This window comes from Octodon degus, unplaced genomic scaffold, assembly GCF_000260255.1.
Source record: "Octodon degus isolate 3935 unplaced genomic scaffold, OctDeg1.0 scaffold00019, whole genome shotgun sequence".
Lineage (NCBI taxonomy): Eukaryota > Metazoa > Chordata > Mammalia > Rodentia > Octodontidae > Octodon > Octodon degus.
The window spans coordinates 6918965-6935425 of record NW_004524595.1 but is presented as its reverse complement, the minus strand read 5'-3'; the positions used below and the strand labels follow the sequence as shown (position 1 = coordinate 6935425).

Genomic DNA, 16461 nt, shown 5'->3' with positions numbered 1-16461 from the left:
ACTTGGCGTTCTGTATGCTTCAGTTACCTGAATGTCAGATTGTTTCCTCATATTTGGGAAGTTTTCTGCTATTACTTCTGCCCATATTTTTTTAATCTCATTTGTATTAACTCCTTCTTTCTCATTGATGTCTATTAGTCTCACGGTGTTCATCTTTGCATCATCTTGCAGGTGATGGATTAGTTTTTCCTGCATCCTTGTTGTTTTTTTAAGCGATCCTTTCCTACCTTTTCCCTAGCTGCACCAGCATCTTCAAGATCTGAAACTCTGTGTTCACTTTCACTTAAACCATTTTGCAAGCTTGTGATTGAGATTTTAATTTCCTCTATAGCTTTTTGACTCTGCTTCATGCAATCTATTTCTTTCCTGTATTGCTCATTCAAGGAATCCATCATTCTGCTAATCTCTATTTTTTTGTCAATGTCTTCTTTAGAAGCAGTTATAAATTCTTTAATGCAGTGTTTTTTTCAGATTGGGTTTCCTCCCTATGTTTCTGTAGTTGCTTCTTTACTTCAGATGCTATGAGTTCTGAGAGTTCTTTTTTTATTTCAGAAAAGAATTACGCTCTGAGTTCCTCTATAACTTTGTGCTGTTGCTTATTTACTATCGACGGTATTAATTCATGCATTTGAGTCGAGTTAGCGTCCTCCGCACTTGTTCTGGGTGGGCAATGGGTTTCCTCCATATGTTTCTGCATTTGATTCTTTATTGCAGATGTTATTAATTCAGGGATTTCTTTTTTTTAATTTCCAATCTGAGTTCCTGTATACCTTTCTGCAGCTGTTTATTTCAGAAGCCGTTGATTCATTGCTTTCAGATGTGTGATTCCCAATTTGTTTTGTGTTAGTGTCCTCTGCACTTGTTACTGGTGGGCTTGGGTTCTGAGATTGCATTTTGTTCCTTCTCATCATTTTGTGTAGCACTGTCTTCTGATCTTTACTGTAGATCTTTGTTGCAATTATACCCTTAGCACGTACTGAAGTTCAAGTTCAGATCTACAAAGTTTGAATTTATCCAGCTGTGCCTGGCTTGGGTCTGGCTGCTGTGCTCAGCTCCTTCTTGCTGCTGCCCTTGGGGTGAACCTGTTGTGCCCCTCTGGCAAGATTTTCCACTCCTGGACTAGCTGGGTGGTTCTATCCTCTACATTTTCTGTAGGGATTGCAGCTGCAGGGTTTGACCCCAGGCCCGTATGCCAGGCCTGAGCGGAGCCTGGAGGGCACAAGGTGGAGTGGAAGGAGAGACAGCTCTCCCACACACTCACCAAGCCTGGGCTAGGACTGGGTCTGGGGGTTCCTGGAACGCGGCAGGAATTTCTACTTGGTGGGTGGGGTGGGGGAGGTGCTGCAGTGTGGTGGGGGGCATCCCAATGAGGTGTAAGAGGGCCTCACCCACACTGCAACTGGGCTGGGACCAGTAGTAGGTCCCGCTGGCGCAGGGTAGCTGGAATCTCTCCCACACACTCACCGGGCCTGGGCTAAGGACTGGGTCTGGGGGTTCCTGGAACGCGGCAGAAATTCCTCCTCGGCGGGCGGGGTGGGGGAGGTGCTGAGGAGTGGTGGGGGGCGTCCCAAGCAGGTGGAAGAGGGTCTCACCCATGCTGCACCTGGGCTGGGACTAGTAGTAGGTCCTGCCAGTGCAAGGTAGCGGGAAGCTCTCCCACACACTCACCGGGATTGGGCTAGGGCTCTCCTACTTATTTCTTAAAAGACAAAAGAATTATACAATCTCCAGAGAATCAAGTACTTATTTATTGTTTCTTTTCTTAATTTTTATTTTTAGGCAGCATCTCACTATTTAGTCCAAGCTTGGCTTAAACTCATAATTTTATAGCCTTAGCTTCTCAAATGCTGGAGTTATAGGCATGTACCAGATTAACAGTATCTTTCGATGGGTAAAAAATTTTATATCTTATAAGAACCAACTTATGTTTTCTCTTTCTAATAGCTTGTGAAACTCTCCAAGTTCAGTAAATTCTCCTGTAATTTTTTTTCTGCAAGCTTTCTGTTGTTAGCTTTATGTGTAAGTTTATAGTATAGTACATTTCAAACTGATTTCTCTATTCAGTTTGAAACAGGAGCAGAGGTTCGTTTTTGTCCACAGAGATACCCAGGTATGCCAGCAGCAGCATTTCTTAAAATGATTTTCCTTTCCAGGTTGAACTGCCTTTGTCCTAAGTCATTTGACTGCACTCATGTGAGTCTATTTTATGGCTACTCTGAAATCAGATTTCTTTGGTTTATTTGCTTATCCTTTTGCTAATGCATTCTTTCTTTATTACTATAGCTTTAAAGTGAGTCTTCATACCAAGTAGGGACAAGTTTGCCAAATTTCTATCTTAACAGCAATGAACTTTTCAATTTGTAAATATGACATTTTTCTCCCTTCATACACATTTTCCTAAATTTCTCTTAACAATGTTTTGCAGTTTTCAAACATACTATTATTTTCATTTCTTTCTCTTCATGTATTTGGTACAGGATCTCACTATATAGCTTGGACTTGTAGTGATCCTCCTGTTTTCAGCCTCCCCAGCACTGGGATTACAGGTGTGTACCACCCAGCCAGACTCAGTAACAGCTCAGCACCCAAGGCCAGGGCCGGTGTGGCATGCGGGACTGAGGCATCCTGGTCCTTGCGCTTACCAAAGCAGGTGCTTAGTCCACCGAGCTAACTCGCCAGCCCTTCAAACTTAATTTTGTTGTTTGATACAAGTCACTCTGATACAAGTCATGCTAGTCAAGTACTTCAACTGGTTAGTGCTTCTAAATTTTCTGAAAAATTCTGACTAGAGGTATATCTGTTTCTTTTGTTTCCAATAATAAGGGGAAGTGGTTTTAATATTAATTTTTAAGTGATACAATATGAAACATTTTTTGCTAGGTTCTTTTCATCACAGTAAGGAAATCTACTATATTAGTGAAGAAGTTTTATCATAAATAGGTGCTGTGTTTTGCCTAATGGTTTTTCTGCATCTATGGAAAGGATCTTAAACTTTTCTTCTACAAACTATGAACATGGTGAATTATACTGGCTCATTTTCATGTACTAAATTTAAATAAATTTGTGTTCCTAGGGTAAATCCCACTTGATCATGGAATATTATTCTTTTTATGTATTGCTGGAATTTATTTGCTAAATATTTTTGCATCTATGTTCATGAGAAATTTTGGTAAGCAATTTTTCTTGTAATGCCCTTATATTGCTTTGGTATGAGGCCATAGTAGCCTCATAAAAATTACCTGGGGAGTGTTTCTTCTTGAATTTTCTGAAATAGTTTGCAGCAGACTGATTCTTTCCTTCCTTTCTTCTTTCTTTTTTTGTATTTAGTACAGGGTCTACAGGGTCTCACTACACAGATCTGACTCGTGAGACTCCTGTTTTCAGCCTCCCATGAGCTGGGATTATAGGCATGTGCACAATGTCCAGTCTCAATCGTGGCTCAGTATGCCCCAGGGGTGGGGCTGGCACTGCACCCCAGGGATTGAACCCAATCCTTGTATCTGCACTATTTCTTTCTTAAGCATGATAGTATTTCAACAGTGAAGCCACTGGGGCTTGGCATTTTCCTGTGGATGGATATAAATATATATATATATTGGCACAAGCCTGCAACTCCAGCACTCAGGAGGCTAAGATAGGAGGAGAGAGAGAAAATATTAAAGGAGAGAATATTAAAGGTAAACTGAAGTCTCCTTCATCCCTAAATCTATTCCCTTTTTTCTGTCCCTGAGGTATCCTCTCCTTTGAGTATTACTCATTTACATAATTATTGTACTGAAATAATAACTAATTTCTGTGCTCTCCTGGATCTCCTCTTCACTTACCATGTTTCCTGCTTCTGCAGCCAACCGGGCAGCATAGCGCGCTATAAGCCGGTGTTCCTCATCCAGTCGGGTAGGACTGTCCAGGACACTGCCAAGAAGATAAAAATATTCAACAGGTGTCTATTAAACATTCCCAACTCTTGTTCCATTCTTGCAAAGAACAGATAGGAAAAAAAGCTTATAAATAAGGAGAGTAACAAAAGAAATGAAGACTTGGGTCATAGACACTCATGGTTTTCTGAGAAAAAGAGGAATTTAGAGAAAAAGACAAGGGTTGAATGTGTCATTCTTCCTCAGCAGTACATCTCCCTGCTCTCACACTACTGAAGGGGCACTTTGTTTTAAATGAAGGACTGAGGAAAAAAATATAGCACCTACAGTCTATTATAGAGATTTCTAAACAAATGTTTGGGGAAATTAATGACATAGTAGGCCTAGATCTTAATCTCAAAAAGACCAGAAGAAAATTACAGCATCATGAAAAACAAAAGGGCAAGAAAAAGTAGAATTAACACTAGCTGAACAAAAGTGGAAAACCCTGACCATGGATGGACACATAAGCTAGAGAAAATTTCTCTTTTACTATGTTTGTTTTACAACTATGGTCTTCTCTTAGAGTGAATTAGTTTTGCCTGTTATTCTTTAACAAGAAGAGTCAGCATCCTACAAATGCAAAGTCCTGTTCACTTCTGAGTGAAAGATGGGTTCTTGAGTAGCAAGCTCATTCCATCTATACATATGACTTCTTTAATCTAGCACTTTATGTCAACTACTATATACCCATATCAAGGCAGCCCTCAATCAACAGGGACTGCTGTGGCTAATAATTCTCTTTAAGTCTGGCAGAAATTTTAGAGCAACAGTGATGACAAGACTGACCAGAGAAGGCTGTTGTGGCATGGCTCTACTTTGGCCCTAGGGTTCCTGAAGTTTCCCAAAATTCTTAATTAGAATTTTGCAGTATGATAAGTAATATGTAAGAATTAAGTCCAGTACTCACCAAATCTTGTTTTATAATGACTGAGGGGAATCTGGGAAGACTGAAGTCAAGTCAGTGAAGATCTTTTTTTTTTCTAGAACCATATTTTTTTCTTTAATATAAAAATAAAACTTCGTCTGCCCCTTAGCTGGGGCCAGGAAGATGACTCAGTAGAATAAGCGCTTCCCTGGCAAGCGCAAGGGTCTGAGTTCTATCCCTGGTTCCATAAAAAACAAAACAAAACAAAACAAAACACCAAACTTCCTGTATTTTTATCTCTGTGACCAATTCTTCTAAGCTTAACTTTTCTGTAGGACGGATTTTTTTTTTTAAATGAGCTTTAAGTCAGCTAGCTACAAAATCTATTAACATTCTACAGTTGTAGCTGTGAAAACATGGGCTTCCAGCATGTTATAATTGTCCCTTTTAAAGATGATGGCATACTGAGATTAGACTATCATCAGTTGGCTTTAATGCTTTAGGTTAAAGACCCTATGATCAAGAATACATTGTAAGATTTGAGCTGTAAAGTGTTGGCTTTAAACAAGATAAAAATTATCTTTTAAATGAAAATAACAAAAATGAATGCTTAGTAGGTATATAATATTATAGAGGAATTAGCAGCCTAAAAAGTGGGATGTAAAGAAGCTGACTTCTGTAAAGGCAAAGGATACAGTGAGTTCCTTTGTACAAAAGAACTCCTTCCTTTCCTAACACATCCTATCTCTCCTATATGCCTGTTACACATGTGTGGATGACATGGTTGCTTTATTACCCAACTCCCTAGTCAGAAACTTGAGTCTTGTATTAGTGAGAGGTTTTACGGCCAATGAAAATTATCTGAAGGCAACTAGAAAGAATCCTTATTGTTCTGTTTCATTATTGTTTCATTATTGTTCTGTTTGAATTGACTTATATTTTCAGATTTAGCCAGCAAATTTCTAATTTTTTAAAGGCAATATAGTGCTCAGTTCCTTAAACTATAAATCAAGACATGCAGTACTCACCCACTCATGTTCTCCTGGGCCTGCTGGCCATCAGTTTCTGATCAGGGAGCACCTAGGCATTAAGACTTGAGGACCTTGGCTAAATCTACTATAAACCATTGTAAGCTAAAATATCAGGCAGTAATTCTTGCCAAGATTCTCCTGCTATTTTTACTGTAGTAGCTTCATATCACCTTAGACAACTGCTCTTATTGTTAAAAAGTAATCTGCCCTGCCTAGGCTAAAACAACTCTACTTCCAGAGATTAATCTGGAAGGCTGGGATAAGCATGCAGAACCACCTGGTGGATGGAGATGATGCCCTCTGTGGCCTTTCTTCCCTCCTATATAACAGTCCATTAAGCCCACCTGGGAATCTGAAAGGTTAGCACTCCTCCAGGAACTACAGGAGATAGTATGAAATAAAGTATTAAAAAGGTCCCCCCCCCACATATATGATTTCCCCACTGACTGTTCGTCTTCTATCACAGGGAGTAGGAATGAGCTCAAATGATTTTCCCAAGGGCATGCTATGAGCAAAACTAAGATCAAAATCTAAGGCTTTGGCTGTGTTTTTACATATATAATAGCTTATAAATTATGTTTTTCTCCCTCAAGAGTCTCAAAGCAGAGCTTTACAAGCAGTTTGGCACTGTTACTCCTCTTTGCAACTTTGCAGAAAGAAGTGATGAAGTTAGGCTATCTAAACCTTATCTGTCATTGCTCTTGGAATGGTGGTGATATAAACATGAAGTGGATAGGAGCTTTTGGATATGCCTGAATATAATGTCACTTTGTTTAGTACTAACTTGCTATTCGTTTTGGATTTCTTTGTTGGTTGTCTTTTTGAGACAGAGTTTCATTATGCAGTTCAAGCTGGTCTTGAACTCACTTTGTAGCCCAGGCTGGCCTCGAATTCACAGAGATCCTCCTCCCTCAGCCTCCTGAATGCTGGGATCACAAGAGTGCACCACTACATCCAGCTGATTGGTATTAACTTTAAAAAAATGATTATCTTTCCTCTAGTTAGTGTTTATTGAATATTTTTTCCACTCCAACCCATGAAGGGATCATTTACATACCCATATTAATAGCAAGTCATTATCTTAGATTTCAAGGTGAGAGAGATGGGACCATTGTAATACACATGATTATAATATACGACGTATATGTAGTTTGTTAAAAAGTCTCTGAGGTGATAATGATCCAACCCACTGTTGAAAGTCAATTGTTTAAAGAATAAACAATGTTAGGTTTTTGCTAACAGATTAAGTGTGGTACAAATGTAATACGGTAATTGTATTGAAGTCCCCTTATTAGACAATGGAGATATCTATGGATTGATTAGCCTTAAACTTTGAACATTAATGGAAACATTTTATTATTTAGGTAAGAATGAACAGGAAGAGAATGCATATGATACCTCTGTGAATGCTAGATCTTTTGAACTCTCTATCTCAGAGGTGTATGCACTCTTCCAGTATAATCTATAGAGGCCAAACCTCACTTTAGTGGAGATTTTCTAGCTACATGTGTAGGTAAGTGCTAGGCATGGCAAGGATCCCTCTCTCTTGGAAGCTAATGCTTCAGTAATTATTTTAACACCTCCATTTATAGCTGGTGGCTATACAAAGATGACCCCACTTGCAGAGCTTCTCCCACTGGCAACTGCAGAAACCACCACCCGTTTCCCCAAATTAGCCCTAGCCACCCGCCTAGTGTTGCTGCACTACCACTGACCGTGCACAGTGCTGCAGACGGGCCACATAGGAGGCTATCAGCGCATGCTCATCGGCCAAAGGACTGGACATGTCCTGGCTAAACTGTAACCTGGGAATGATGGAAGCAGAGACAGCAAGCATGACATAAACACATATAGAGAGATGAACATGGATTAAAATGAGAAAACTTAAAAATACAGACAATAATATCATGATAACAATAAGAAAACTATAATGTATGGTGAAATACAGTCAGACCATTAGGAATCTATCCCACAGACCCTTTAAATAAAAGCAGGCTCTAGCTGACTGACACCACAGCCCTCAAGGAGAGAAAGCTGTCTTTTAAAATTATTAAGTGACTCCCATGTAACATACTTCTGTAGCTTTTTCTACATTTAAAGATTGTCAGTGTTGCCTCATACTACCAGTAAATATTCTCATTTCTATGGCTACTATTTTTAGCATCAGTTTCTCTCCTAAACTGGTACTTGAACCTAAATTATTAGAATTGTTCCTAATTATAAGACAGTACTGTGAGGCTCTCTCTTAAGTGCATGGTCTTTATTATTCTAAAACATATTTTTACTATAGGGACATGAAATCGAGTAATATAATGACTGACACTAATGTACCTATCACCAAACTTGAACAAATACAAAATCTTTCAAAAATTTTGTTTGTTCTTCTCCCTATAGCTTTATTTGTGCAGAAAGAGGTGTTAACACAAATTCAAGGTAATTATTTCACTCAGGAATCATTGACCCTGTATATCTGTCAGACAGTAAGAACACTTCACACCAAAAAAATTAACAAGTGTTTTAAATATCTCAGTTCACCTAAAAAATACAAATTACAAAAAATCTCTTTTTCCAGTTAAAATCAAGATTCAAATAAATGGTTGCTATGTTCCTTTTACATTTGTATTTGATTAATACATTTCTAATTTTAATCCAAAGAGTTTTCTCCTTTCCCTGTCCATCTTCTGACACTTATTTGTGAAGTAATAATGTTATGTTGTAGAATATCTTACATCCTGGATTTGACAGGATCCTCTATGGTATCCTTTAAGTTGCTTTTCCATCCTGAGATTAGATCTAGTTGCTTCACTAAAGCTTTGTTTTTGAGAAGTAGTAAGAATCAGTTGTAGTAAGAATCAGAAGTAGTAAGAATCTCAAATGTTACACTAACAATTGAGAAAAGGAGGCACATAATTGAATGGATTATAGATACTGATTAGTGGGTTCAGGAGTTATTGGTCCTATTTCTCCATCAGAAGTCCCCATCAACTTTCTACCTAATGGTTTTAGCATTTTTTGATGAGTCTTGCTTAGATCCATTATTTTATTAGGGATTGGAAAACATCAATTTTTCTGATTTTATCCTCCTTTCTGCAAGTGTCCATTTCCTTTGTTTCTCTTGAAGATACTACTCACTCAAAGGAAAAACAAAAGTTGATATCCTCTATTATTTAACAAATCTCAACAAAATGAGTTAGTAGCCTTCAGTGGTTAAAAAGAAATTTCTTTTTTAGTAACACTATGAACTCAGACTTTTATGCATCTGAGGTGCCTTGATCCATTTCAATCTTCTTCTTTTTAAATTTAGGACATGGTACACAGGGTCTCACTGCATAGATTGAACTTGTAGTGATCCTCCTGTTTTACAGCCTCCCAAGTGCTGGGATTACAGGAGTGCACCACCATGCCCAGGCTCAATTGGTGTCTCAGTGTGCCCTGGGGGTGGGGCTGGCATGGCAGGCCTGGGGATTGAACCCCTGGCCCCTGCCTCTGCCTAAGCAGGCGCTTTAATCCGCTGAGCTATTTGGTCGACTCCATTTCAATCTTCTTTTTTTTTTTTTTTTTCATTTCAATCTTCTTGAGAGAGTCTCACTATGTTAATTGATCTAGTCTTAAATTTGTGGGATCAGGTATCCTCTTGCCTTAGCCTCCCAAATGGTCAGGAGTACTGAAATATACTATTGTGGCTAGTGATCTCTCTCTCTCTCTCTCTCTCTCTCTCTCTCTCTCTCTCTCTCTCTCTCTCTCTCGGGCCTTGTTATATAGTCAGCGCTGACCTTCAATTTGTGATCCTTCTGTTCTTAATCATCATCTGGCTCTCAACCATTGTCTTCATGCTCAAAGTATTCTACCTTTGGCCAGAGGGAGCCCTCATAAGGAAGCTTCTATGTTCTTTGAAATATCCATTAGGGCTTACTAGTTTCCTTGCTTTATCGCATAAACTATTCCTATTTCATCTTGTATATATTCTGTAGCAGATCTGAAATCAACCATTTTTCCAAGAGGAAACCCATGATTTCCTTTACTGGAAAAAAAGTACTTAGAAACCACAATCAGGGTATTGGGTGCTTATTGTTCCTGCCCCATCACTGCTTATAGGTTTAGTGGATAAAGGTAAGAAATGTGTATATTTTAGAAAAAAGGTTGGGCATGCTAATCTCAGCACTCGGAAGGCTATGGCAGGAAGACTGCCACGAGTTTAAGGCCAGCTTGAGTTACATGGCAAGTTCAAGGCCAGCCTGAACTACAGAGACCTCAGTCTCTAAAACCAAACCTCTCCTAACCAAACCAAAACAGAACAAAGTTCTCTAAGCACTTTTTTTTGTTTATTATTATTTTTTATTTATTTATTATTTTTCAACAAATAATACACTGCATATATTCTTCTTAGTGGTTAATTGCTGTACAAGATGCGGACTTGTGATCCTATTTACAAACTCCATTAGAACAAATCATTCTATTCATTAACAGAATGTAACTATATATCTATCCCAACCACTTTGAATACACAGATACAAAATGGACATTCATCTGTATACCCCATTTTTTCTAAGTTCCGTTATTGAATATTATAGGTGTGTAAACTCAGCAAAATATTCTAAAAGAGTCCAGTAGCCCATAATAGCATTGGGTCTTCTGTTTAACTGGCAATGTCAGAAATTATTGACCTGAGTCCCCCACAGCTCAACTTAACAGCATGGCTTTATTTCTTCTCTCTAAGCACTTTTAAGGCACTATTCCATTTTCTTTTGGCTTCCATGATTTTCTTTCTTTTTTGGTGGAACTGGGGATTGAACTCTGGCCCTTGTGTTTGCCAGGCAAGCACTTATTCTACTGAGCTATCTTCCCAGCCCCTGGCTCCCACTGTTTTCAATGACAGGCATTGAAATGACAGGCATTCAATGACATTAATGTTCTTCTCATTGTTATTCCCCTGTATATAACATGCTGTGGTCCTGCCCACTCCCAACCACCCCAACCCCTGCACAGGAGGCCAAGAAGGAATAGAAGGGAAACTAGGAGAGCATAATATGTACAAAATAAGGGCAAAATTGTTTCAAGAATAAAGGAGAGATCATTTATGACAAATGGCCAATGATAGATCAAGTAAGACAAGCACTGAGCATGAACTACTGCTGTACAAGTCAACGAGGTTTCTTTGACAAAGATAATTCTATCAGAATAGTAAAAGGTAGAAGTCTGGAGTGTGTATGATTTGTAGAGAAATTTATTCGTAGAGAAATTTGTAGAGAAACTGAAATAGCCACTTACTGTTTCAATAAGTTCTTCTGAAATGAGAAGAAGAGATACACAGATGTAGCTGGGAAGAAAAGAGGCCAAACCCAGGACTTTTTATTCAGGAGATAGGAGGGGAGGGAAAGAGACATAAAAAAATTTGAGATGTGTTATGTGTACGAACTCCCCATGATGAACGTAATCGTCATACATTGTAAACATGTACTAATAATAAAAAATTTAAAAGGAGAAATAGCAGATTTATGAGTTGATAGAGAACATCTAGTTGAGATACATGTAAAAAGATGGTAGAGGAAGTAGAAGAGAAAAATTCTTATCAGAAATCCTTACTTGGTGAGGGACGATGAATGAGGTCCAGTGCAACGTGCAGGCCCATCTACCAGGACATATAACCACGTGTGCAGGTACAGGCACAGGTGGGGAGGTGAATAAAGCAGAAGCTTACAGAATTTTTCTTTTTTTTATTAGTGAAACAGGAAGCAATAAGCCACTAAACACTAGTTTAGGTTTACAGGAAGACTGCTATTCAAAACTAGTGTTATTTGCCAGTTAACTAACAACACAGACCAAAATGAGAAGTATTATAGTATAGCTACATGTAGTAGTAAGGGACATAAGTGTCCATGAATTTTCTAATACTTTTCTTTGGGATGATGTGACATCCTGCTTATAATCCAAGCTGCATCTATTTTCTCAGTCATTTTAATTTTGATTCTTTCTTTTCTGATAAAATATACATGTTACAGTTTAAATCTACAGTGTCTACCAAAAGTCTCATGTGTTTGGAAAGTAACTGGATAATGGAGAGCACTGTGTTCATCAGTGGATTCCTTTTATTCTCTATTCCCACATCCCAGTTTCTCTTCTTTTCTGAAGTTTCCTCCCATTTTACAATATCTACTATACAATCTTGATTTTATTCACTCTTTCCACTTCTCACATTAGGGAGACAAAACGATGTTTACAAATGTGAGTCTGATTTAATCCATTTATGAGGATGGTCTAGAATTCTATCCATTTACCTATAAAAATCTCCAGTTCATCCTTCTTTATGGCTGAGTAGTACTCCATTGTATAAAAACTCACATCTTGTCTTGTTCCTGATTTTTTTTTTTTTTTTGGTGGAACCAGGGATTGAACTCTTGTTCCTGATTTTAAAGAGAAAGTTTTCAGCTTCTGTCTATTTAGTATATTCACTGCTGGTTTGTCATACATGGCTTTTGACACATTGAGGTGAATATCATCTATTTCAACTTTCTGTAAGCTTTTTCACCTGAATGAGTGTTACTCTTTGACAAGAGCTTTTTCTCCATCAATTGAGACAATCATATGGTTTCTGTCCTTGGCTCTGTTAATAAGATATATTACATTTATTGAACTACATACACTAAAAGACCCCTGCATCTCTGGAATGAATCCAACTTGGTCGTAGTGTATAATCTTCTTGATTTGCTGCATTCTGTTTGCTAGTATCTTACTGAGGATTTTGCATCTATGTTGATGAGGGAAATTGGCGTGTAATTCTCTTTCTTACTTGGATGCTTCTCTGGTTTAGGTATCAGGGTAATGCTTGCTTCTAGGAATGAATTTGGGAGTACTGCTTCCCTTTCAATTTTACTAAAGATTTTGAGATGTAGTAGGACTAGGTCTTCTCTAAATTTTTTTGTGGAATTTAGCAGTGAATTCATCAGGGCCTGGGCTTTTTTTGTTGGTAGATTTTTAATTTATCTTTGATCTCACTGATTGATAGTTTTTAAAAAATATTTTATTTAGTTACTTATTTATTTATTTGGTACAGGGTCTCACTATGCAGCGCAGTCTTGCAGTGATTCCCGTCTCAACCTCCTCAGCACTGGGATTACAGGTGCGGGCCACCACACCCCAATTCAGGGCTGGCACAGTACACTCTGGGTTCAGAGGCCAGCATGGCATGTAACACTGGGGAGAGAAATCAGGTCTTTGTGCTTGCCAGGCAGGCACTTAGACTACCGAGCTATCTTCCTAGCCCTATTGATACTGTTTTATTTAGGATTTTTATATCTTGATTCAGCTTTGGAAATTCATGTATAGCTAGGAACCTGTGCATCTGCTCTGCATTTTCCATCTCATTAGAATATATTATGGGTGATGATTTGTGTCAACTTGAGGACTCTAGAAGCTTAAGTATATCGCTAGCAGTTTTACATCCTCAAGTGAAAAGGACATGCCTTTATATCTCTAGGATGTTGTTCACTGTGTCAACTTGAGAAGTTTAGAAGTTCAAATAAGTGATTCAGTAGGGAGCCAGGGTCCTTACTTTATAAAAATCCTCAGCTGTGGAAGAGGAGAGCACAGAGATGGTGTGGGCATTGGCAGATATCAGATATACACTCTAAGGGAAGAAGAGGTTTGTTCTCCTCCTTTTGCTGTCTTCTTCTGCCTTCTTCTGTCTTCTGGCTACCTTGGAGCCAGTTGATTATAGACTGAAACTGCCACAAACTGTGAGCTCAATAAACCTTTCTTCCCTTGTAATTTCACCCTTTTCATTCCTAATTGCTTCTAGGAATGAATTTGGGAGTACTGCTAAACTTGAATCTTTCCTTCCCTTTTTTGATAAGGTTGGATAATAGTGTGTCAATTTTATTTAACCTTTCAAAGAACCAACTCTGATTCACTAATCCTCTGCATCGTTTTCTTCAGCCTCCAATGCATTAATTTCTGGTGTGCTCTTTATATAATTTCCTCCTTCCTGCAAGCTTTTGGCTTAGCCCGTTCTTCTTTTTCTAGAAGACTAAGGTTCATCACTAAGTTGTTTTAATTGTACTTGCTGTGTTTTCCTGACATGGGTATTCATTGCAATAAATTTCCATGTTAGGACTGCTTTAAATGTGTCCCATAAGTGCTGGTATGTTTTGTCATTTAAGTGTAAGAACTATCTATTTTCTTCTTTCATTTTATCTGTGACCTACTAGTTGTTTAGGAGGGTGTTAATTTCCATGTGTTTATGAAGTTCTTGTGGGTTTTTTTTTGCCACTGATTTCCAATCCCATTGCACTATGGCCCAATAATGTGCATGGGATAATTTCAATTTCTTTGCATTTACTTAACTATGTTTTTTTTCTTTTTTTGTGGAACTGAGGATTGAACTCAGGCCCTTGTGCTTGCCAGGTAAACACTTATTCTACTGAGCTATCTCTCCGGCCCCTTAACCATGTTCTATGAGCTAGTGTGTGGCCTGTTTTGGAGAATGTCCTATCTGCAGCTGAGAGGAATGTGTATTCTGATGTTGTGGAGTGGAACACTTTGGAGATAACTACTAAGCCCATTTGTTCAAAAGTCTGGCTCAGTTCTAATATTTCATTGTTGGTTTTATGTCTACTTGATGTCTTTTTGTGACAGTGAGGTATGGAGGTCCTCCAGTACAATTGCATTAGCACTTCTTTGCTTTTTCATGTCTGTTAATATTTGTTTCATATAGTTGAGTGCACTGGTAAAGGGTGCATATATATTTATGATTATCTCTTCCTCTTGGATTGTTCCCTTTACAAGGATGGAGCGCCCTTCCTTGTCTCTCATATTCAATCTTGGTTTCAAGTTCACTTTGTCTGCAAATAGAATAGCTACCCCTGATTTTTTTCTGGGTTCCTGTTGAATGTGGTATTGTTCTCCATCCTCTGACTTTTAGTTTATGAACTTCTTTTTCAATAAAATGTGTGTCTTATATGCAGTATACTGTTGGATCATGCTTCTTGATGCATTCTGCCAGTCTATGTGTTTTGATTGGTGAACTGAGACCATTAACATAATGGTTATTATTGATATGTATTGACTTGTTCTTTGTCATTTTAATTTCCTGTTGTTGGCATTTTTATTCTGCCTGAATATGCCTTATGGATTCCATTTCTTTCTTATACTGAGCATTCATTGATTACATAATATTCTGAAGCTCTTCCATTTTTTTGTTTGTATCTGCTCTATCACTAAGCATGGTTTTCATTTGGATACCATTTCTGCAGTTATCTTACTCCTGATTTCATTTTTTTTTCCCTAGAGTCTTATTCAATTGCTTTGTTGTACTCATTCTCACTAGTGTCTTCCTTCATGTTCACTGCTTCCCTCCACTGTTGCATCTGTACATGGAGGCCTCTGGGGTCGCCAGCAGTTATTGTGTGCTGCAGGTTTGAATTGCTCCTTCTTGTGCAGTCACTCCCAATTCAGGGAGATGGTCCTATCAGCTCTCTCCTCCTTCATCACTGAAGTTTTTCTCTTCACTCTCTTCGTGTGCTTCAGATCCTTTCTGGGTCCAGGGGACCCAGTTCCCTACTTGCCTCCTTCCTGTTGCTATATTCCAGCATTTGGATGGCAACTCTGAAAGGCTTTTTCTCCGCTGCTTATCACTCTGCCATCTTGGTGCATTTTCTCAAATGGTATATTCTTATCCTGAGTTCCTTCCTTCTGCTTCTTGTTTGCCATGGGGTTTAGCACCTCTTCCTCCACCATGATCTTCTGCTATCCTGTTGTGTCTCAAAACTAGAATGAAACTCTGAGCCAAAATTAAGCCTCCCTCCCGCTTGTGGCTATCAGGTATCTTATCCTAGTAACATATAACATATAACATATAACCCTCAACTTACAACTGTTTTGTTTCAGAAAGTTGATTTTCTGAAATAGTAAACAGTTTCTAATTCAGAATGTATTTTCTGGGCCAGGGAGATAGATCAGCAGGCTAAGTGCCTATGTGACAAGTGCAAGGAGCTGGGTTTGATTCCCCATACCACACACTGTCATGCCGAGCCAGCCACTGAAACCAGGCATGTTGGCATATGCCTGTAATCGCAGTGCTGAGGCTGAGACAGGAGGATCAGTATGAGTCCAAGCTGTGTAGCGAGACCCTATACAAAACACACACACACACACACACACACTCAACCCCCCAACCCCTAACAAACCTAATAAGAATATATTTTCCTATAAAACAGGAATTGTTCTAAGATGTCAAATGTGGATTCAATCCATAAAAGTAAGCAATTCTGATACCTAAGTACAGCAGTTTTAATAGCACTTGTGATAGAAACTGGACATTTAAAATAATACATAGAGCACCTAAGAGGTGTCAAGTACTGTGCCTGAGATAAGGACACTATGGAAGAAAAACCCAAGGGCCAGCCAGATAGCTCAGTGGACTAAAGTGCTTGCTTATGCAGAACACAGTGGCCGAGTTTGACACCCAGTGTGCTGTGCTGGCCCTGCCTCCATGGCGTACTGAGATGGTAATGAAGACTGGGTGTAGTGGCATGTGCCTATAATCCCAGTGCTTACGGGGCTGAAAACAGGAGGATCACTATAAGTTTGATCTATGTAGTGAGACTCTGTAGATCCTGTCCTAAAACAAAACAAAACATAATGAAGAAGAAGA

At 38.7% G+C, this 16461-nt stretch overlaps 1 protein-coding gene across 23 annotated transcripts in view; it reads right to left on the bottom strand.

Annotated features, from left to right (window-relative positions):
- Positions 1-16461, bottom strand: part of Dtnb (dystrobrevin beta) — a 439182-nt gene that overhangs the window by 107728 nt on the left and 314993 nt on the right. For 12 of the 23 annotated variants that reach the window (XM_023711049.1, XM_023711053.1, XM_023711057.1 and 9 more), the window contains exons 11-12: positions 7529-7618; positions 3825-3912 (exon numbers count right to left, since the gene is read on the bottom strand). In XM_023711049.1, the coding sequence (XP_023566817.1) occupies positions 3825-3912; positions 7529-7618 (178 nt within the window). The remainder of the gene's footprint in view (positions 1-3824; positions 3913-7528; positions 7619-16461) is intronic. The other 11 variants (XM_023711056.1, XM_023711058.1, XM_023711064.1 and 8 more) reach the window with 1 other exon arrangement.